Source organism: Eubalaena glacialis, chromosome 11 (assembly GCF_028564815.1).
Source record: "Eubalaena glacialis isolate mEubGla1 chromosome 11, mEubGla1.1.hap2.+ XY, whole genome shotgun sequence".
NCBI lineage: Eukaryota > Metazoa > Chordata > Mammalia > Artiodactyla > Balaenidae > Eubalaena > Eubalaena glacialis.
In genome coordinates, this window is record NC_083726.1 from 10,056,041 (window position 1) to 10,072,784 (window position 16,744).

The 16,744-nt window shown below is 40.7% G+C and overlaps 1 protein-coding gene across 1 annotated transcript in view; it reads left to right on the forward strand.

Annotated features, from left to right (window-relative positions):
- Positions 1-16,744, forward strand: part of FAM227A (family with sequence similarity 227 member A) — a 100,110-nt gene that overhangs the window by 74,108 nt on the left and 9,258 nt on the right. The window contains exons 15-17 of the mRNA XM_061206628.1: positions 1,714-1,871; positions 3,611-3,763; positions 9,842-9,979. Of these exons, the coding sequence (XP_061062611.1) occupies positions 1,714-1,871; positions 3,611-3,763; positions 9,842-9,979 (449 nt within the window). The remainder of the gene's footprint in view (positions 1-1,713; positions 1,872-3,610; positions 3,764-9,841; positions 9,980-16,744) is intronic.

A 16,744-nucleotide genomic window follows, 5' to 3' on the forward strand; every position in this document is an offset into this window, starting at 1 on the left:
AAGAGTGTGGTTACGTGCTGCTGCAGCCTTCACTCATGAGATAGAATTTTTGTCTGGTTAAATTATAACCGCTTCTTCCAAATAAAATGTATTTTTTAAAAAATACAAAAGAAGCACATAATCACCACTGACATTTTGGAAAAAGGCAGAGGAATATAAGGAAGGAAAACAGATTACTCTCAGCCCCTGCCTGTTCTCTTTCCTGATCTCTGTTTCCTCCTGGTTGTCTATTAGCATCTGAAATACACCACATCCAAAACAGACCTCTTGATTTTCCTGCCCTGTCAACCTCTTCCTCCCCACATCTTCCCAGCTGGGAAACTGGCACCTAACTCTTTAGAGTCACCCTTGACTCCTCTCTTTCTCACACCTACGTCGACTCCATCAGCAAATCCTGCCAATTCTGCTTTCATAGTATGTTGCAGATTCCATCACTTCTCACCCCTCCCCGTTCCCAGCCCCAGCACTGCCTCAACCACTGCAGAGGCCTCCCAAGTGCTCTTCTAGTGTCCACGCTTACCCACTGCAGTCATTTCTCCACACATCAGTTAAAGTAATCTTTTTTTTTTTTTTCATTTGTATTTTTTGGCCCTGCCATGTGGCATGTAGGATCTTAGTTCCCCAACAGGGATTGAACCCACACTCCCTGCATTGAAATCACAGAGTCTTAACCACTGGACCGCCAGGGAAGTCCCAGTTAAAGGGACCTTTAGAAAAAATTAATCAGATGTACCCCAGCTCAAAACCTTCCAGTGGCTTCCATCACACTTAGAAAATCCTAACTTCTTCCTGTGGCCCAGAGACGCAGCTCCTTCTTCAGCCTCATCATTTGTTCTCATTTGAACCGTGCAGGCCTGGTTCCTGTCCCTCAGCCACACCAGGCTCCTGTCTGCCTTGGGGTCCCCTGCACTTGCTGTCCCCTTTGCCTGGAGCATCGCACAGATCTTCCTTCCATCATTCAGGATCTGCCAGGATCGCTCCTCCTCGGGGCAGTCCTCCCTGACCTCCCCATGGAAAAGATCCCTCTCCTCCCCAGTCTCCCATCCCACCACCCACACCCCTTGCCCTACTTGATTCTTACCTAAAGCCCTTATTATTCCATAGTATCATGTTATTCTTTTACTTGTTGATTTGTTTATTGTTTTTCTCTCAACTATGATACAAGCTCCGTGAGGGCTGGAATTTGTCTTATTCTCGGCTGAAAGGCCAGTGTCTAGATCAGTGTGTATACGTAGTAGTCACCCAATAAATATTTGCTGAATGAATTGTTCACATTTTGATAACTATGCTTCTAGTCTCTTATCTATCATTTTTTTTGGTTGATTGATTTCATATAATTATATTCATTTTATATAAAATATATAATATTATCTACCTAATTTTATATCTTGATTTTTTAAATTACCGTTATATCTGAAACAATATCTTAGTACCAACTCTTCATAAACAATTTAATAGTGGTGTACTCCTCCTTTGGGTAGAGATATCAACATCTCCTTGAACATTTAGGTTGTTGTAACCTTTTGCTGTAGTAATTGTCACTGCAGTAAACATTACAGTGCCTAATCTTTTTTTCTTGTGGATAATTTCCTTAGGATAGCATCCTAAAACTGGAGTTACTAGATAAAGGATATGAGTACCTTTACATTTCTTAATATGTGCCATAAAAATGATAATATCCTTTATTTTTTTTCCTATCTCTTTCCTACTCAGTCTTACCCTGCCTGCAAAAGCCCTGAGATGACTTCAAACCTCTTCAACATTTATGGGAAAAGCCCTCTGATTGTATACTTCCTCCTGAACTACGCCTCTCTGCAGCAGCCTGGCAAAGACGTGTTGATGATCAGGAGGGAAAAAACCAAGACCATCCCATATCCTTTCCACCATGGGCTGGGCACGCATTACTGCAGGCCCCTGCTTCCTCTTCCCAGAAGCAGGGGTGAAGAGACAGGCACCCAGCCCTTAGCACAGCACCTGACACATAGCAGGGGCCCGTCAAGGGTGACCATTGTTACAAGCCTACGGGTCAGAATCTTGATCATTTTAATTCCAAATCTGCCTCATGTACTGGCTGTGTGGGACCCTGGGCAAGTCGAATTTCTCTGTGTGCAATAATCTCTTCCTTTCTACCAGGAAGAATGGGCTACTTAGGGACTCTAACATATTTTGCAACTCAGCAATGCCTCCTAGATGCTCATTGACCCCACAGTATATATTGATCAGGAATTTTGGTGTCTAGGTGTGTGTTTCTTCCAGCACCCTCCTCACACACACCCCTCCCCAGACCCATCAGCAAATTCTTGGCCCCGATGACATTTATCCTAAAAATATGGTAAAAAGCTCAGATCTTAAGAAAACAGGTGTGATATGTGTTGGTGTCCCGAGTCTTAACAGTTTACCATAGAGGGTCAGAACATGGAATCAAATAGACCTGGATTCAGGAACCAACTCAACTGCTTACCAGCTGAGTGATCTTAGACAAGTTCCAGCTTCTCTCTGAGCCTCATTTTTTTCATCTATAAAATGGAGATAACAGTACCCGCCTCATAGAGTTGTGATGCGGAGAACAAGCACAACAGCGGTAAAGGCTTATTTAGCACAGTGCCCGGCAGGTAACAAATGATTGAATGTTACCTATCAGCATATAGCTCCCCATAAGGAGGAGCTTTCATAGTGAAGTAGGTAGGACTTAACTCCTGCCCTATAGCACTTCATATCCACAAGCGTATTTATATATCTGTAGGCAGAGATTAACAACGCACAATTCATAGTACTTTATTGTTTATAAAATGCTTTCCCTTATATCACCTCACTGTTCTGTAAAGACAGTGTAGTGTAGTAGAAGGAGCCTGGGTTGGGGATACACAGCCCTGGATTTGAGTCCCAGCTCAGCAACCCACTGGCTTTAAGATCTCATGTGCACAGCTTAACCTTTAAGCTCAATATCTTTATCAACTCATTCCTAAAGTGAGGATAGTTATACCAAATCAATAGTGTTGTGACCAGGATTAAATGGCATACAGCTGGTACTAAAAAAAAATAGTAACTATCATTATTATCATTAACATCATCTAAGGTAGGTACTATTATCCCTATTTTATAGATAAGGAAGTGGAGACATAGAGGATGACATAGATTGTCTGATGTCCCACAGCTCATGATGAGTGTGGCTGAGATTCTGACCAGTTCAGAAGGGGTGGAGGGGTGGCGAAGGTAGAGAGAACTTTTCAACATACAAACCTGAGACGGGGAATGAGGACTGGGCCTGAAAGGAAAGGAAAGTTGGAATCCCTTCCTATTCACCACTGTGATAAGAGAGTAAGAATTTTAGATGATAGTCTAAAATAAGCACTTCCTAGCCCTTCCATCAGCAGGAGGGGAGAAAGACTTTATTAAAAGATGGGGAACAGCCTAGCCATGGAGAGGATAGCTTCTTTCTTTCCCAAGCAGGCCATGGAGTGGTTTCCTGCTCCGATTTCCAGAAACAGGTCGGTTTCCCCACCCTGCTGTCACACCCACCTCCTCCGCATGTACTGGACACACCCCACTAATAATAATGCTGAGTCAGTACCAACTGACAGTGTGGGATTTTCCTCGACATGAAAGCCACTGAGTCCGCACTGACATACGTTGAGGTCATCAGCCTGACCCTGAGCAACATGAAGAAGCGGAGGGACGACCTCCGCCAGCTGAACCGGCTTCACTGGAGTGAGTGGAATCATTTCAGTGCGTACCTGAAGGAGCTGCACAACAACTTCCGCAGGTATTTAAGGGGCCTTCAGGGCAAGAGGCGTGGTTTCAGCATTTGTCTATCGCAACACGTCACACTAATTTGTAACTGGGGTCCAGCCCTGTAATGACCTGTGAAGCGCATTCAGCTTTCTTGTGGTCAGAATGTAAACACGATAACAGAGACCGGATATTTTTTTAAAGTTATTTTTTCCTAACTACAAAAACATTTATGCTCAATGAAAACAAACAAAGAACCTGGAAAAGCACTTACAGGTACACATGGCCAACATTTTTCTATAAATTCTTCCAGTCTTTTTTCCTGGACACACGTATCTGGATCGCTAAACAAAAGTAGTAATCGCGCTGTCAGACTATTTTTAGACTTTCCCCCCCATTAGCAGCATATTATGAACATTTTCCTGTGCCTTCTCCCTCTTCAATATTTTTATTCTATTTAGAAAATTTTCAGACCTTTCAGAAAAGTTTAAAGGACAGTGCCATGGACACCATTATGCCCTCACTGCGTTTACCAATTATTCACACTTTGCCACATTTTCCTTCTCTCTCTAATAATTAGGTCAAATAAAAATTTCCCCAATTGTGCCCAAAGTACCATTTTTGGTTTTGCTTGCTGCTCCAGGATCCAGTCAAGGATCAGGTATTGTATTTTGACGTTCTGTCTTTGGTGTCTTTTAGTCTATGATAGTGCCCTGGCCCCCAGCTTTGTTATTATTATTATAATTATTTTTTATGACATGGACTTTCTTGAAAAGCTCAAGCCACGTTCTAGATTTTTCTGATTATTTCTTCAGGGTATCATTTAACTTGTTCCAATTAATCTCATATTTCCTATAAGATGGACATTGGATCTATACTAGAGGATTGATTAGATTCAGGTTAAGTCTTTTTGCCAAGAATACTTCACAGAGACCTTGTAAATTCATGTTATACCTCATTAGGAGAAACTTAATGTCAGGTTGCCCCACTGCTTGTTTAAGGTGGTCTCTGCCAGAGCTCTCCGTTGTAAGCCTACATTTTTGCCTTTCTAATTAGTCAGTAATGAATGGTGTGATTCTTTGAGACTGTGAATATGCTTTCCCAACAACCTTCATCCAGTGGTTTTAGCATCCATCCACGGTCTTTGCCTGAATCAGTTGTTACATTTGGGGTTGCAAAATAGTGATCTTCTATGTCTACTATTCCTCCTGCTTTTATTAGCTGGGGTTTTTTTTGGTAAAAAGGAGCTCACCTTCTTTTTTCACTCTTTGCCTCTCATGTCTTCTCTGCCTGCCCCCATAACTCTTTCATGTCGCCACCGTGAAAGAGAAGCTTGCAAGAGAAGCTTGGGAAGTATCTGACAAAGGAGAAGGAGATTTTCATGACTGGATTAGACCAGAACTGGTCACTTTGTTATCCAAAACAAAACTGGATTCAGTTTGCAGGGGAGAAAGGGGGGAATTGCTGTTGGCTAGACAGCCATCTATATCTGCCATAGTATGAGAGAAAGAAAAATATGAACTCATAGATAAATACTTTGTTATGCAAAGTGATACAATCAAGTTATTTCTAAAATGTGCTGGGACACAGACAAACAACACATACACACACACCTGTTAAGCACCAGCACAGAAATGCAGTTCAGCCTAAACTTTCATCAAAAGATGATTGGTTAAACAAACTATCAAACGTCCATACTCTGCAGCCAAAAAAATGGTGATGTTGATCTATTTCTATTTTACAAGGAAAGATGGTCACAACATATTAATGGCCCCCAAATCACGTTATAAAATGGTGTGTATAAATAGGCACAGTTGTTTATCCTTATTTTACAGATGTGGAAGCTGAGGTCAAAGGACAGAACCTTAGAGGGCAACTGCATATGTAGGAGAGGATAGAGTATGGGGTAGAGGGAGAAGGAGTGACCAGAAGGAAGGAGGAGAGCTTATATTTAAAGGCAGACCAACAGAGAATGAAGCTGAGAGAAGAAGGGGAAGTAGTAATCAGCAGTGTGAGTGCCAGACACCGAAACTTGGGGCTGAGACAGGTTTGGTGATTTGGTAGAGAGAGCAGTCAGACACTAGAACATGGGACATTAAGGGGAAGGTATGAGTCCCCATGTGGGGGTGGGAGGGGGGAATAACTAGGAGGCAGAGGAACAAAATTCTGAATCAAAAGGCAAGATTGGATGGTAACAGGGCTCTTTAAAAATAAGGTGGAAGACTCAAGCCTATATGAAGAGGGAGAGATTGGAGGTGCAGGTGAGGGAGGAGAAGGCCACGGTGGGTTAAGGGAGAGGGCACAGGAATTGCTCTTTAGGGCTCTTTGCTTCTGCCTCTGTTACTGTAGTTCATTATGCTGTTTGTTCTGTAGTTCATTGTCCCAGCAAATATTTTCAGCACCTTCTATGCACCAGGCATTTTATTTTGTGTACAAAACATTGTTTTGTAATGTCTGTCTCTCCCAAGAGTTGTAACAATTCTTGAGGGTGGGACCCATGAATGGCAGAGGCTAGAGGCGGAATATAGGCTTTTTCACTTACTAGCTCTATGATATTTGATCTGTCACATAGGTCATTTAGCTTCAGTTTCTTTGTTGATTTAATGAAGATAGGATTTCCTACTTTGTAGGGTTGTATTGATCAAATAAAATAAGGCATGTAAAGCCTTTTCATAACCAAGCCCACAGTAAATGATTGTCTAAGTTAGAATTAGGTTTGGCTTCAAGTGACAGAAGAGCACAAAATAGTGGCTAAAACAAGATACAAATCTATTTCTCTCATTTACAAGGAGTCCAGTAGATATGGCAGTTCACAGTGTCAGGGATCCAAGCTCCTTTTATCTTATTGCTCCCTAGTCCTCAGCCTCATGTTCCAATATGGCTGCTCAAGCTCCAGCCATCAGGTCCACATTCCAGCCAGTAGGAAGGAAGATGGACTTCCTCCTGGAAGTCACAAATACATCTTCCATTTTCATTCCATTGGCCAGAACTTAGCTCCATAGCCACACCCAGTTGTGGCATTAACAAGGCAAAAATAGTTTAGGGTTAACATTAAATTCATATAGAATATTCAAGATTAAGCCTACAGAGGGAATTCCCTGGTGGTCCAGTGGTTAGGACTCCGCTTTCACTACCAAGGGCCCGGGTTCAACTCCTGGTTGGGGAACTAAGATCCCTCAAGCCATGTGGCGTGGCCAAAAAAAAAAAAAAAAAAAAAAACGGATTAAGCCTACAGAATATTTATTTCAGAAATATATAAGGAAATCCTTTTTTAATAATGACATCCTTATCAGGTGAATTATAGTAAAGATTTTTAAAGTCAGGAGAAACTTTGTAATTATGTGTTAGCAATTACATTGCCAAATACATCCACTTTTTGTTAGATAAGGTATTATCAAGAAACTCAGCATGGCTTCTATTAATAAAGTGACTCTCAAAGTTTTGTCTCTAGAAAATAATGGTGGCCTTAAAATACATCCGTGTTGTTAGACATCAGGGCAGGGCTACCCTTGGGAAAGTAGGGTATGACTGAGCAGGGGTATGAGGGGGCGTCTAGGGGGCTGGCAATGTTCTGTTTCTTGATCTGGGAGCTGGTTACATGGATGTGCTCAATACATGAAATCTCCTTGAGGTGCACATTTAGAGTTTGTGCACGCTTTGGTATGTATGTCATACTTCAAGAAACTTTTAAAAAATGGTGACCATCTACATCCACCGATGTAAAGGACATACAGAGCTCAGAGAACCTTATCAAGCACTCCAGGGATGCAATCGGCAAATCCAGAATGGGAAATTCTGTAGGACAAATAACCTGGTTTCTTCAGCACATAAAAAGCAAGGAAAATAAAAGAGGGAGGAGGTGCTGTTATTGTTTAGAAGATACTGGAGAGATATATTAATCAAAACATTGTTTGGATCCTGACTTAAATCAACCGCTTGAGATAATTATCTCAATTATGAAATAACTGGGGAAATTTGAACACTGACTTGGTTTTAGAAGATATTAAGAAATTCCTTTTATTGGTATATTCCCTTTTTTAAAGACATTATAATAGTTTTGTAGTTATGTTTTAAGAATCATGTCTTAAAAAGATACATAATGAAGTGTTTATGGATGAAATGACGTGGTGTCTGGGATTTGCCTTAAAATAACCTATTTGGGGTGGGAGGCAAAGGAAGTAACAGATCAATCAAGACTGACTTCAGACTGATAACTAATGAAGCAAGATAATGGGTAAATGATGTTAATTATACAATTTTCTTTACTTTTATATATGTTTAAATTTTTGAACACTATCTTTTTTTTTTTTTTAATCATGGCCATAACAAGATCAAAAGGTGACAAATGCCCACGTGGAATAGTATTGATACTTGTAGGTGGGCTAGGACTCTTTTGGGACATCAATTACCACTTGTTCCCCTAACGTAGCGTATCAGCTGGGAGCACTGCCATTGACATTGGACAGACCAAAGCTGTAGGAACAGCTCTGTTTCACCCTCAATATGATTTAGGTCCATCATTTAGCCCATGTGAGGCTTGGATACCTCATCTACAAAACAGGGACACTACTCACAGAGTCGTTGTGTAGGTTAAAGGAGATGTCTAGCTTAGTGCCTGGCTCACAGGAAGTACTCAGCAAATGACGGCTATTAGAGGTAATATGTGTGACCCCCCACACCATGAAGAGTGCAGGGGCCAAAACAGCACTGGGTCTTGCAGTTGGAAAGTTTGCCACAGGGGAGGCCTAGAGCGGTCTCCCTTAGAAAAGGCGATCCAGCAGCTGTTTTGCTGGGGTCTCTGCTCTAGGTGGAGGAAGAGCCTAGCTGGCACGTGCAGATGGAGCTGTACAATGAAGAAGCGGGGTCAGTTGCTGCTGCAGAACTTAGTTTCCTTGTGAGTCCAGAGCCCTGATCCTTAAACTTGTATGGGGGCAAAGCACCCGCAATTCAAAATGCCCTTTGCAGAGTTTTATGAAATGTTTCAACATATGATTCTCTCATACAAGCTAAAGATGCTTCTACTAGTGGAAAATGGGAGCCTAAGACATGTATAGGCTTCTACAAATCAAGAAATGACAATATAGAAAATATTATCAAGGAATTATGACCAAGTTTTCCTGTTAGAAAATGTCATCATAGCAAGGACAAATGCAGTTCGCTGCTTGTTCTTTGTCTCTCCACTGCAAGCAGAAGCAGGCTCCAAAAGGTTAAGAAAAAGTTGTGGCAGAAAATGCCAAAAATGAGAATTCTGTGTCAACACAATTTTTTCCTTTGACTTGGGGAAAGACCCTCATTGTTGGAATAACCACTGGTTTAGGCCAAGTTCAACACTAGTTTCTTAACACCAGTCTTTGTACATCTATTCTGCAGCAGCAGAGAAGTATATGACAGCATCTTAATTCACTTGAATGTATATTTATTGCTATTTTGGCTGCCTTGAATGTCCATAACCTGCTTCTTCATCGAGTGGAGGTCCACTGACATTTCACAGATCAGCTGGTATATCTTCCAGTTCAGCATTTCCGTTGTGTACCCCAAATGTACCTGAACATGCTCCACTGAAAACCTTCTCCTGTAATAACAGCAGCAGCAGCAAGCAACATTAATTGAGCACTTCCTATGCACCAGGCACTGTGCTAATCGCTTGACCTACGGTAACTCAATTAATCCTCACCACTACCGTAGGTTCTATTATATTACCATGTTGAGATGAGTACACTGGCAAGGAGAGGTTAAGTAACTTGCCCAAGAACACACAGCAAATGGCAGAGCCCCAAATTGAATTCAGCCTGCCCTCAAGCTCATGCTTCAGCTTTCTCTCAGACCGTTGGTTTTCCTCACCTGTCTTCCTAATTTGAGTATGATCCATTGAGTCAGGGACCACATCTTATTCCTCTGTGTCCCCCAGGGCTATATGACTCGCAACACATAGCAGGGGCTCAGTGACTGAGTTGCTGCTGTGCAGCCAGCTTTCTGCTTCAGTCAGTTGCTCTTGACAGATGTAATGAATGAATTCGTAAATATTTGCCTCTCTTTTCATGTGAAGATAGAGTGAAACGATGATGCTGACTCTTTAGTCTTTTTCCATGTGTCTTTGTGATTTTCCCCACAGGGAGGTGAAGAATATTTATCAAAGAGCAAAAGACAAAAAACAGGCGAACCACATGTTCATCCAGCCTTCAACCTTCATTGAGGACTCCCCTGAAAAGAAATCTAGAAGCCATCAGGGGGAGATTGCATTTCTTTTGAGGTTTGTTTGAACGAAGACCATGGGAAAAGTAGAAATGTGAACACTTTAGGAATTCTTAATATGTGGAAAAGTATACATAAAAGTCCACTCACTTTTATGTGTTAGTAACTCAACTCTCACTTTATTTTTATTATTATTAATGGTAGTAGTAAGAGCTACCAATAACTTTGTACTTCCTCTATGCCAAGCATTCATACTTTATGAAGTGTATTATGAGTCAGAGCTCATAGGTTGCAAGTGCCAGGAAACCAGCTCAAACCAGCTTGAGTGGAAGGAAAATCTCGTGGCTTCAGTAACTGGGAAGGCCACATTCAGGCTGGCTGCAGGCACGATGGACCTAAGGGCTCAATGATATTTTCAGATTCTCTCCCTTTCTTTCTGGACCCTCTTTGCCTCTGTGTGCTGGCTTGCTTTTCAAGCTGCCCCTGCCCTCAAAGAAAGAAAGAGGGCCAAGAACAGCCCCAACCCTATGTCCTTATAAGTGCATGACCTAAAAGGAAAGGAGGCACCCTCTCCCAGCCTCCATAAACCAAGCCTCAATAAAAGTCTCTGATGGTGACAGAGGTGACAGAGGTGACAAAGCCTCTGTACACTGGTAACGAATTGAATCTCTGAGACAGAATTTTGGGTAAAGTAGAAAATAATAGATTTATTGCTTTGTCAGGCAAAGGAGGACACAGAGGGCTCCTGCCCTTGAAACTGTGTGTCCCAACCCGGGAGGATTTGATGAGGAGTTTTAAAGCAATAGTTCAAGGGCAGGGTTGTTGACAAGAAAGATTAGGGTGTGTGCAGGGCCTGCACTCCCTTAATCTCAGCTCAGGTCTCCTAATCTTGATGAGCTTCTCTGGTCCCTTTAATCTTGCCTCAGGTGGTTTCTTGGCTGCTCTTCTGCCCTTTGGAACTCAGAGAAGGTCATGGAGGCTAGAGTCTTGCCTACAAGAAACAGGGGACAAAAAGGCTTTTGTGCCCAGGAGCCCCACAGGGTCCTTCTCGGTTTCAATGGCTCTGCTTGGTTCATGGTTCCACACATCCCTTCTGAACCAACACTGTGTTCAGGAAGAAGAAGTGCTATTACTAGCCAGACCTGACCGTCCCTGTGGCCTGAGAGAACAAGGCAAAGTCAGTGACATGGGGTAGAATGGGTGAGATGCCATCAGACAAAAACAACATGCCCAGTTTATTTGTATCTCAACAAAACCCTATTAGATAGCATAACACCCATTTTACTGAAAGAAAACAGGCACAGAGAAGACAAGTAAACATTGACTGAAGACCTACTATGCCAGGCACTAAGGATGCAAAGAAATAAGTTAAAAGTTCTTGCCCTCAAGGGCTCATAGTATAGAAGAAGGAAAAAGATATGTAAATAGATAACATGCAACAAATTGCATAGGTCCTAAGAGAGGACTTCAAAAGAGAACAGAGTAGGGAGCAGTCAGTTCTTTATATTTGCTAGGCAAGGGGGGAGGGGAAGAATGGGCTGGAACTCTAGGCAGAGAGATGTTCAAGCCAATTTGCAGAGCTAAAAGTTACCAGATTGCAATTGGGTCTGGCTGATTAGAGAGTGAGGGAGAGTTGAGGCAATGAGGGGCATCAGAGGGTCTCACATGCCACCTTCTGGATTCCACCGTCCTGTAGTGCATAGGCATCCAAGAGTCTACTGAAATTATAATTTTCAATTCTGGAATTTACATCCATTATTCTGAATAACATGCTTACATATGCATTCTTGATTTCCTTTTAGACGTTATATGTTGATAAGGTTTTCCAGATTGTTAAAAGCTATCAAAAACCAAGCAGCATCATTTTCCATATTCTCAAATGTATCATATATAGTCTATGTATATCGTATTAATATATTCTGTTAGGTAACGTGATCATAACCAGGACAGATGCAGTTAGCTGCTTGTCCTTTTTCTCTCCATTGCAAGCAGATGTAGACTCCTAAGGTTAAGAAAAAGTTGTGGCAGAAGATCCTGAAAGTGAGAATATATTCTGATAATTTCTTCTTCATTTTTTTAATCTTGGAGTTCTCCTTCTCAGGCCCTCATCCTCCTCCAGTCTGGACTGGTGTGCTCAAGGTCTGCTCTCAGTTATCATTTTGGGGCTTTTTTTCACCATTATCCTAGGGCTTCCCTTAGTCAACTTCACTTTGTTGGAGTCTCCCAGGTCACATGTCTTTCTCTTTCTTGTTTACTTACTCATTTTGCTGGAGCACATCTTCTAGTAACTCTCAAGGGAAAGGTACATAGAAAGTTTTTTTAGTCTTTACATGTCCAAAATGACTTTGCTCTTGATTAATATTTGAAAAATGTTTTGCTGGGAATAAAATTCTAAGTTCAAAGTCAGTATTCCACAGAATTTTGAAAACTTTTTTTTTCCTACCTTCTAGTTTTACTGTTGAAAAATTTGATGCCATTCTGATTCCTATGGTCTTGTATGTCACCTCCACTCTCCCCACCCCCAACCCCCGTGGAAGTTTTTAGGATATTGTCTTTCTCCCTATTATTCTGATGTTTCACAATCATGTGCCTTGGTATGACTCTTTTTCTTAATATGTTTCATTGGGATTGGGAAGCCTTCTCAAACTGGAGAGTAGTGTCCTTCAATTCTGAGAATTTTTCTTTTATTATTTCTTTGGTAATTTTCTTCCCTTTATTTTCTTAGCTCTGTTTTTCTGGAGCTGTTATACTCAGTTGTTATACCTCCTGGACAGATTCTCTAATTTTCTTATTTTTATTCTCCTCTTGGCATCTGTATGAATTTCTGTCCTACTTTCGAGAAGAGTCTCTACATTTTATCTTCCAATGACTTCTTTTAATTTTTAAAATTCTACTGTAGTATTAATTTCCTAGAGTGAGGTCTTTCTTATATTTTGGTTGTTCCTTTCTCATAGCATCCTATTCTTTTTCATGGGTGCAATATTTTCATCTATTACTGAGAACATTAATCTTTATTTTTAAAGTTTCTGACCCCCATATTATTTCTGTGGGTTCCTTTTCTTAGGTACCTTTTTACATTTTTTGCTTGTTTTCTTGTTTTGAACTCTCATCTTTGAGGTTTTCCTTAAATTATTGATAATCCTGGGCTGTCTTTTTCTTTTTTTAAAAAATATTTATTAATTTATTTATTTGGCTGCGCTGGGTCTTAGTTGCGGCATGCAGGAATCTTTTTTTTTTTTTAGTTGCGGCATGCGGGATCTTTAATTGTGGCATGAGAACTCTTAGTTTTAGGTTCACTCTTAGTTGCAGCATGTGGGATCTAGTTCCCTGACCAGGGATGGAACCTCGGCCCCCTGCACTGGGAGCGCAGAGTCTTAGCCATTGGACTACCAGGGAAGTCCCCTGGGCTGTCTTAGCTGACAGTGGAAGTTGGTATCAGTGGTCATGGCTTCTCAGTTGGTTGGCTCTCTTTTTTTTCATGATCAGGAAGCAAGCCAGCTTTCTCATTTGAGAGACTCTCAAATATCAGCATCTGCGCTCTTTTCTCAGAAGCCATTCAGTTTCTTAGGGGAAGAATCCTCCAGTCATTTGCCTGTGGGACATATGCCTGGCTAATGGCATTCTGGAAACAGAGGAAAGGAAAGGGGGATAAAGATCCTGCATTTAGTAGAGCCAACTTCCACTTAACTATTTTTATTTTCTACTAATCTACTATGCCCAAGACTGTAGCCTCTTTATTTTAATTTCCCCAGAAAGCAAAACAAAAGCACAAGAAAAACTTCCAATTTTCATTTTGACTCTCAGAACAATTCTTTGATGTAATATATAAATTAGGATTTTATTTAGTCTTATATAACAGAAAAATTAAAAATAACAATGGCCCAAAGGTTGATTCTCACATATAAAAGAAGTCTGAAGGTAGACGATATAGCCTGATATGGTGTTTCAGGGGCTTCAGGGAGCCAGGCTCCACCATCCTAGCCCTTGGTATCCTTCCTCTGGGACTTCCATGGTCCACCAAGATGGCTGCTGGAGTTCCAGGCAACCTGTCTGTTTTCCAGACCAGAAACTATAAGAAGGAAGGGAAGCAGAGGGCTAACGTCATTCTCAATCTCTGTCTCTCTGTCCCTCTCTCTCTCTTTCTTCAAAATATATTTTTAGAGGAGTTTTAGGTTCACAGGAAAATTAAGAGTAAGGTACAGATGTTTCCCATGCACTCTTGCCCCACCACACGCAGAGCCACCCCCATTATGGACTTTCCCCACCAGAGTGGTATATTTGTTACAACTGATGAACACACAGTGACACATTATAATCATTCAAAGTCCATAGTTTACATTGGAGTTCACCCTTGGTGTTATACATCCTATGAGTTAAGACAAATGTATAATGACATGTGTCTACCATTATAGTATCATACAGAGTATTTTCACTGCCCTAAAAATCCTCTGTGCTACTCTTCTTCATCCCTCCCTCCATCAGACCCCTGACAACCACTGATCTGTTTATTGTCTCCATAGTTTTGCCTTTTCCAGAATATCATATAGATGGAATCATACAGAATACAGCCTTTTCAGATTGGCTTCTTTCACTTGGTAATATTCATTTTAGGTTCCTCCATGTCTTTTCATAGCTTGATAGCCCATTTCTTTTTAGGACTAAATAATATTACATTATCTGGAGGTACCATAGTTTATCTGTTCACCTACTGAAGGATGTCTTGGTTGCTTCCAAATTTTGGCAAGTATGAATAAAGCTGCTATAAATATCTGTGTGCAGGGTTTTGTGTGGATGTAAGTTTTCAACCCTTTGGGTAGATACTAATGAGTGTGATTGTTGGATCCTTTGGTAAGAGTGTGTTTAGTTTTGTAAGAAACTATCAAACTGTCTTCTAAAGTGGATGTACCATTTTGCATTCCCACCAGCAATGAATGAGAGTTCCTCTTGCTCCACATTTAGTGTTGTCAGTGTTCTGGATCTTGGCCATAATAGGTGTGTAGTGGTATCTCATTGTTGTTTTAATTTGTGTTTCCATGATGATGTGATGTGGAGCATGTTTTCATATGCTTATTTGCAATCTGTATATCTTCCTTGGTGAGGTATCTGTTAAGATCTTTTGGGGGCTTCTCATTGTGGTGGCTTCTCTTGTTGTGGAGCATGGGCTATAGGCGCTCGGGCTTCAGTAGTTGCGGCACGTGGGCTCAGTAGTTGTGGCACGTGGGCTCAGTAGTTGTGGCTCTTGGGCTCCAGAGCACAGCCTGAGCAGTTGTGGCGCACAGGCTTAGTTGCTCCGCGGCATGTGGGATCTTCCCAGACCAGGGATTGAACCCGTGTCCCCTGCATTGGCAGGCGGATTCTTAACCACTGCACTACCAGGGAAGTCCCTTTGGCCCATTTTTAAATCAAGTTGTTTGTTTTCTTATTGTTGAGTTTTAAGAGTTATTTGTATATTTTGGAAAACAATCTTTTATCAAGTGTGTCTTTTACAAATATTTCCTTCCAGTTCATGGCTTGTCTTCTCATTCTCTTCACATTATCTTTTGCAGAACAGAAGTTTTTAATTTTAATAAGGTCCAGTTTATCAATTCTTTCTTTCATGCGTCAAGCCTTTGGTGTTATATCTAAAAAGTCATCACCAACCCCAAGGTCATTTAGATTTTCTCCTATGTTACCTTCTAGGAGTTTTATAGTTTTTCTTTTTTTTTTCTTTTTTTTTTTGAGTTTTGCTCAAAATGTGTATGTTCCATTTTTGAGTTAATTGTTATGAAAGATGTAAGGTCTCTGTCTAGATTCTTTTTTTTTTTTGCACGTGGATGTCCAGTTGTTTCAGCACCTTTTGTTGAAAAGACTATCTTTGCTCCATTGTATTGCCTTTGCCCCTTTTTCAAAGATCAGTTGATTATACTTATATGGGTCTCTTTTTGGGCTCTCTATTCTGTTCCATTGATCTCTTTGTCTATCCTTTCACTGATATCACACTGTTTTGATTACTGTAGCTTTATAGTAATTCTTAAAGTCAGATAGTGTCAGTTCACCAGTGTTGTTTTTCCCCTCCAATATTGTGTTGTCTATGCTAGGTCTTTTACCTATCCATATAAACTTTACAAATCAGTTTGTCAGTATCCACAAAATAACTTGATGGGATTTTGATTAGGACTGCATTGAATCTACAGATCGAGTTGGGAAGAACTGACATCTTAACAATATTGTCTTTCTATCCATGAACATGGAATATCTCTCCACTTATTTAGTTCTCATTGATTTCTTTCATCAGAGCTTTAGTAATTTCCCTCATACAGATCTTATACATATTTTGTTAGATTTATACCTAAGTGTTTCATTTTGGGGGTATTAATGTAAATGGTATTGTATTTTTGATTTCAAATTCCACTTGCTCATTGCTGATATATATCAATAGGAAAGAAATTGACTTTTTAATTTTTATTTTATTTTTATTTTTTGGGGTGCCGCACCACACAGCTTTGGGATCTTAGTTGCCCGACCAGGGATTGAACCCAGGCCTTCGACAGTGAAAGCACGGACTGCCAGGGAATTCCCACGATTGACTTTTTTATATTAACTTTGTATCCTGCAAGTATGCCATAATCACTTATTAGTTCCAGGAAGTTTTTTGTCAATTCTTTTGGATTTTCTACATAGATGATCATGTTGTCTGTGAATAAAGACAGTTTTATTTCTTCCTTCTCAATCTGTATACGTTTTACTGTATTGTATTGTATTATTGCATTAGCTAGAACTTCCAGTACGGTGTTGAAAATCAGTGGTGAGAAGGGCATCCTTGCCTTGTTCCTGATCTTAGTGG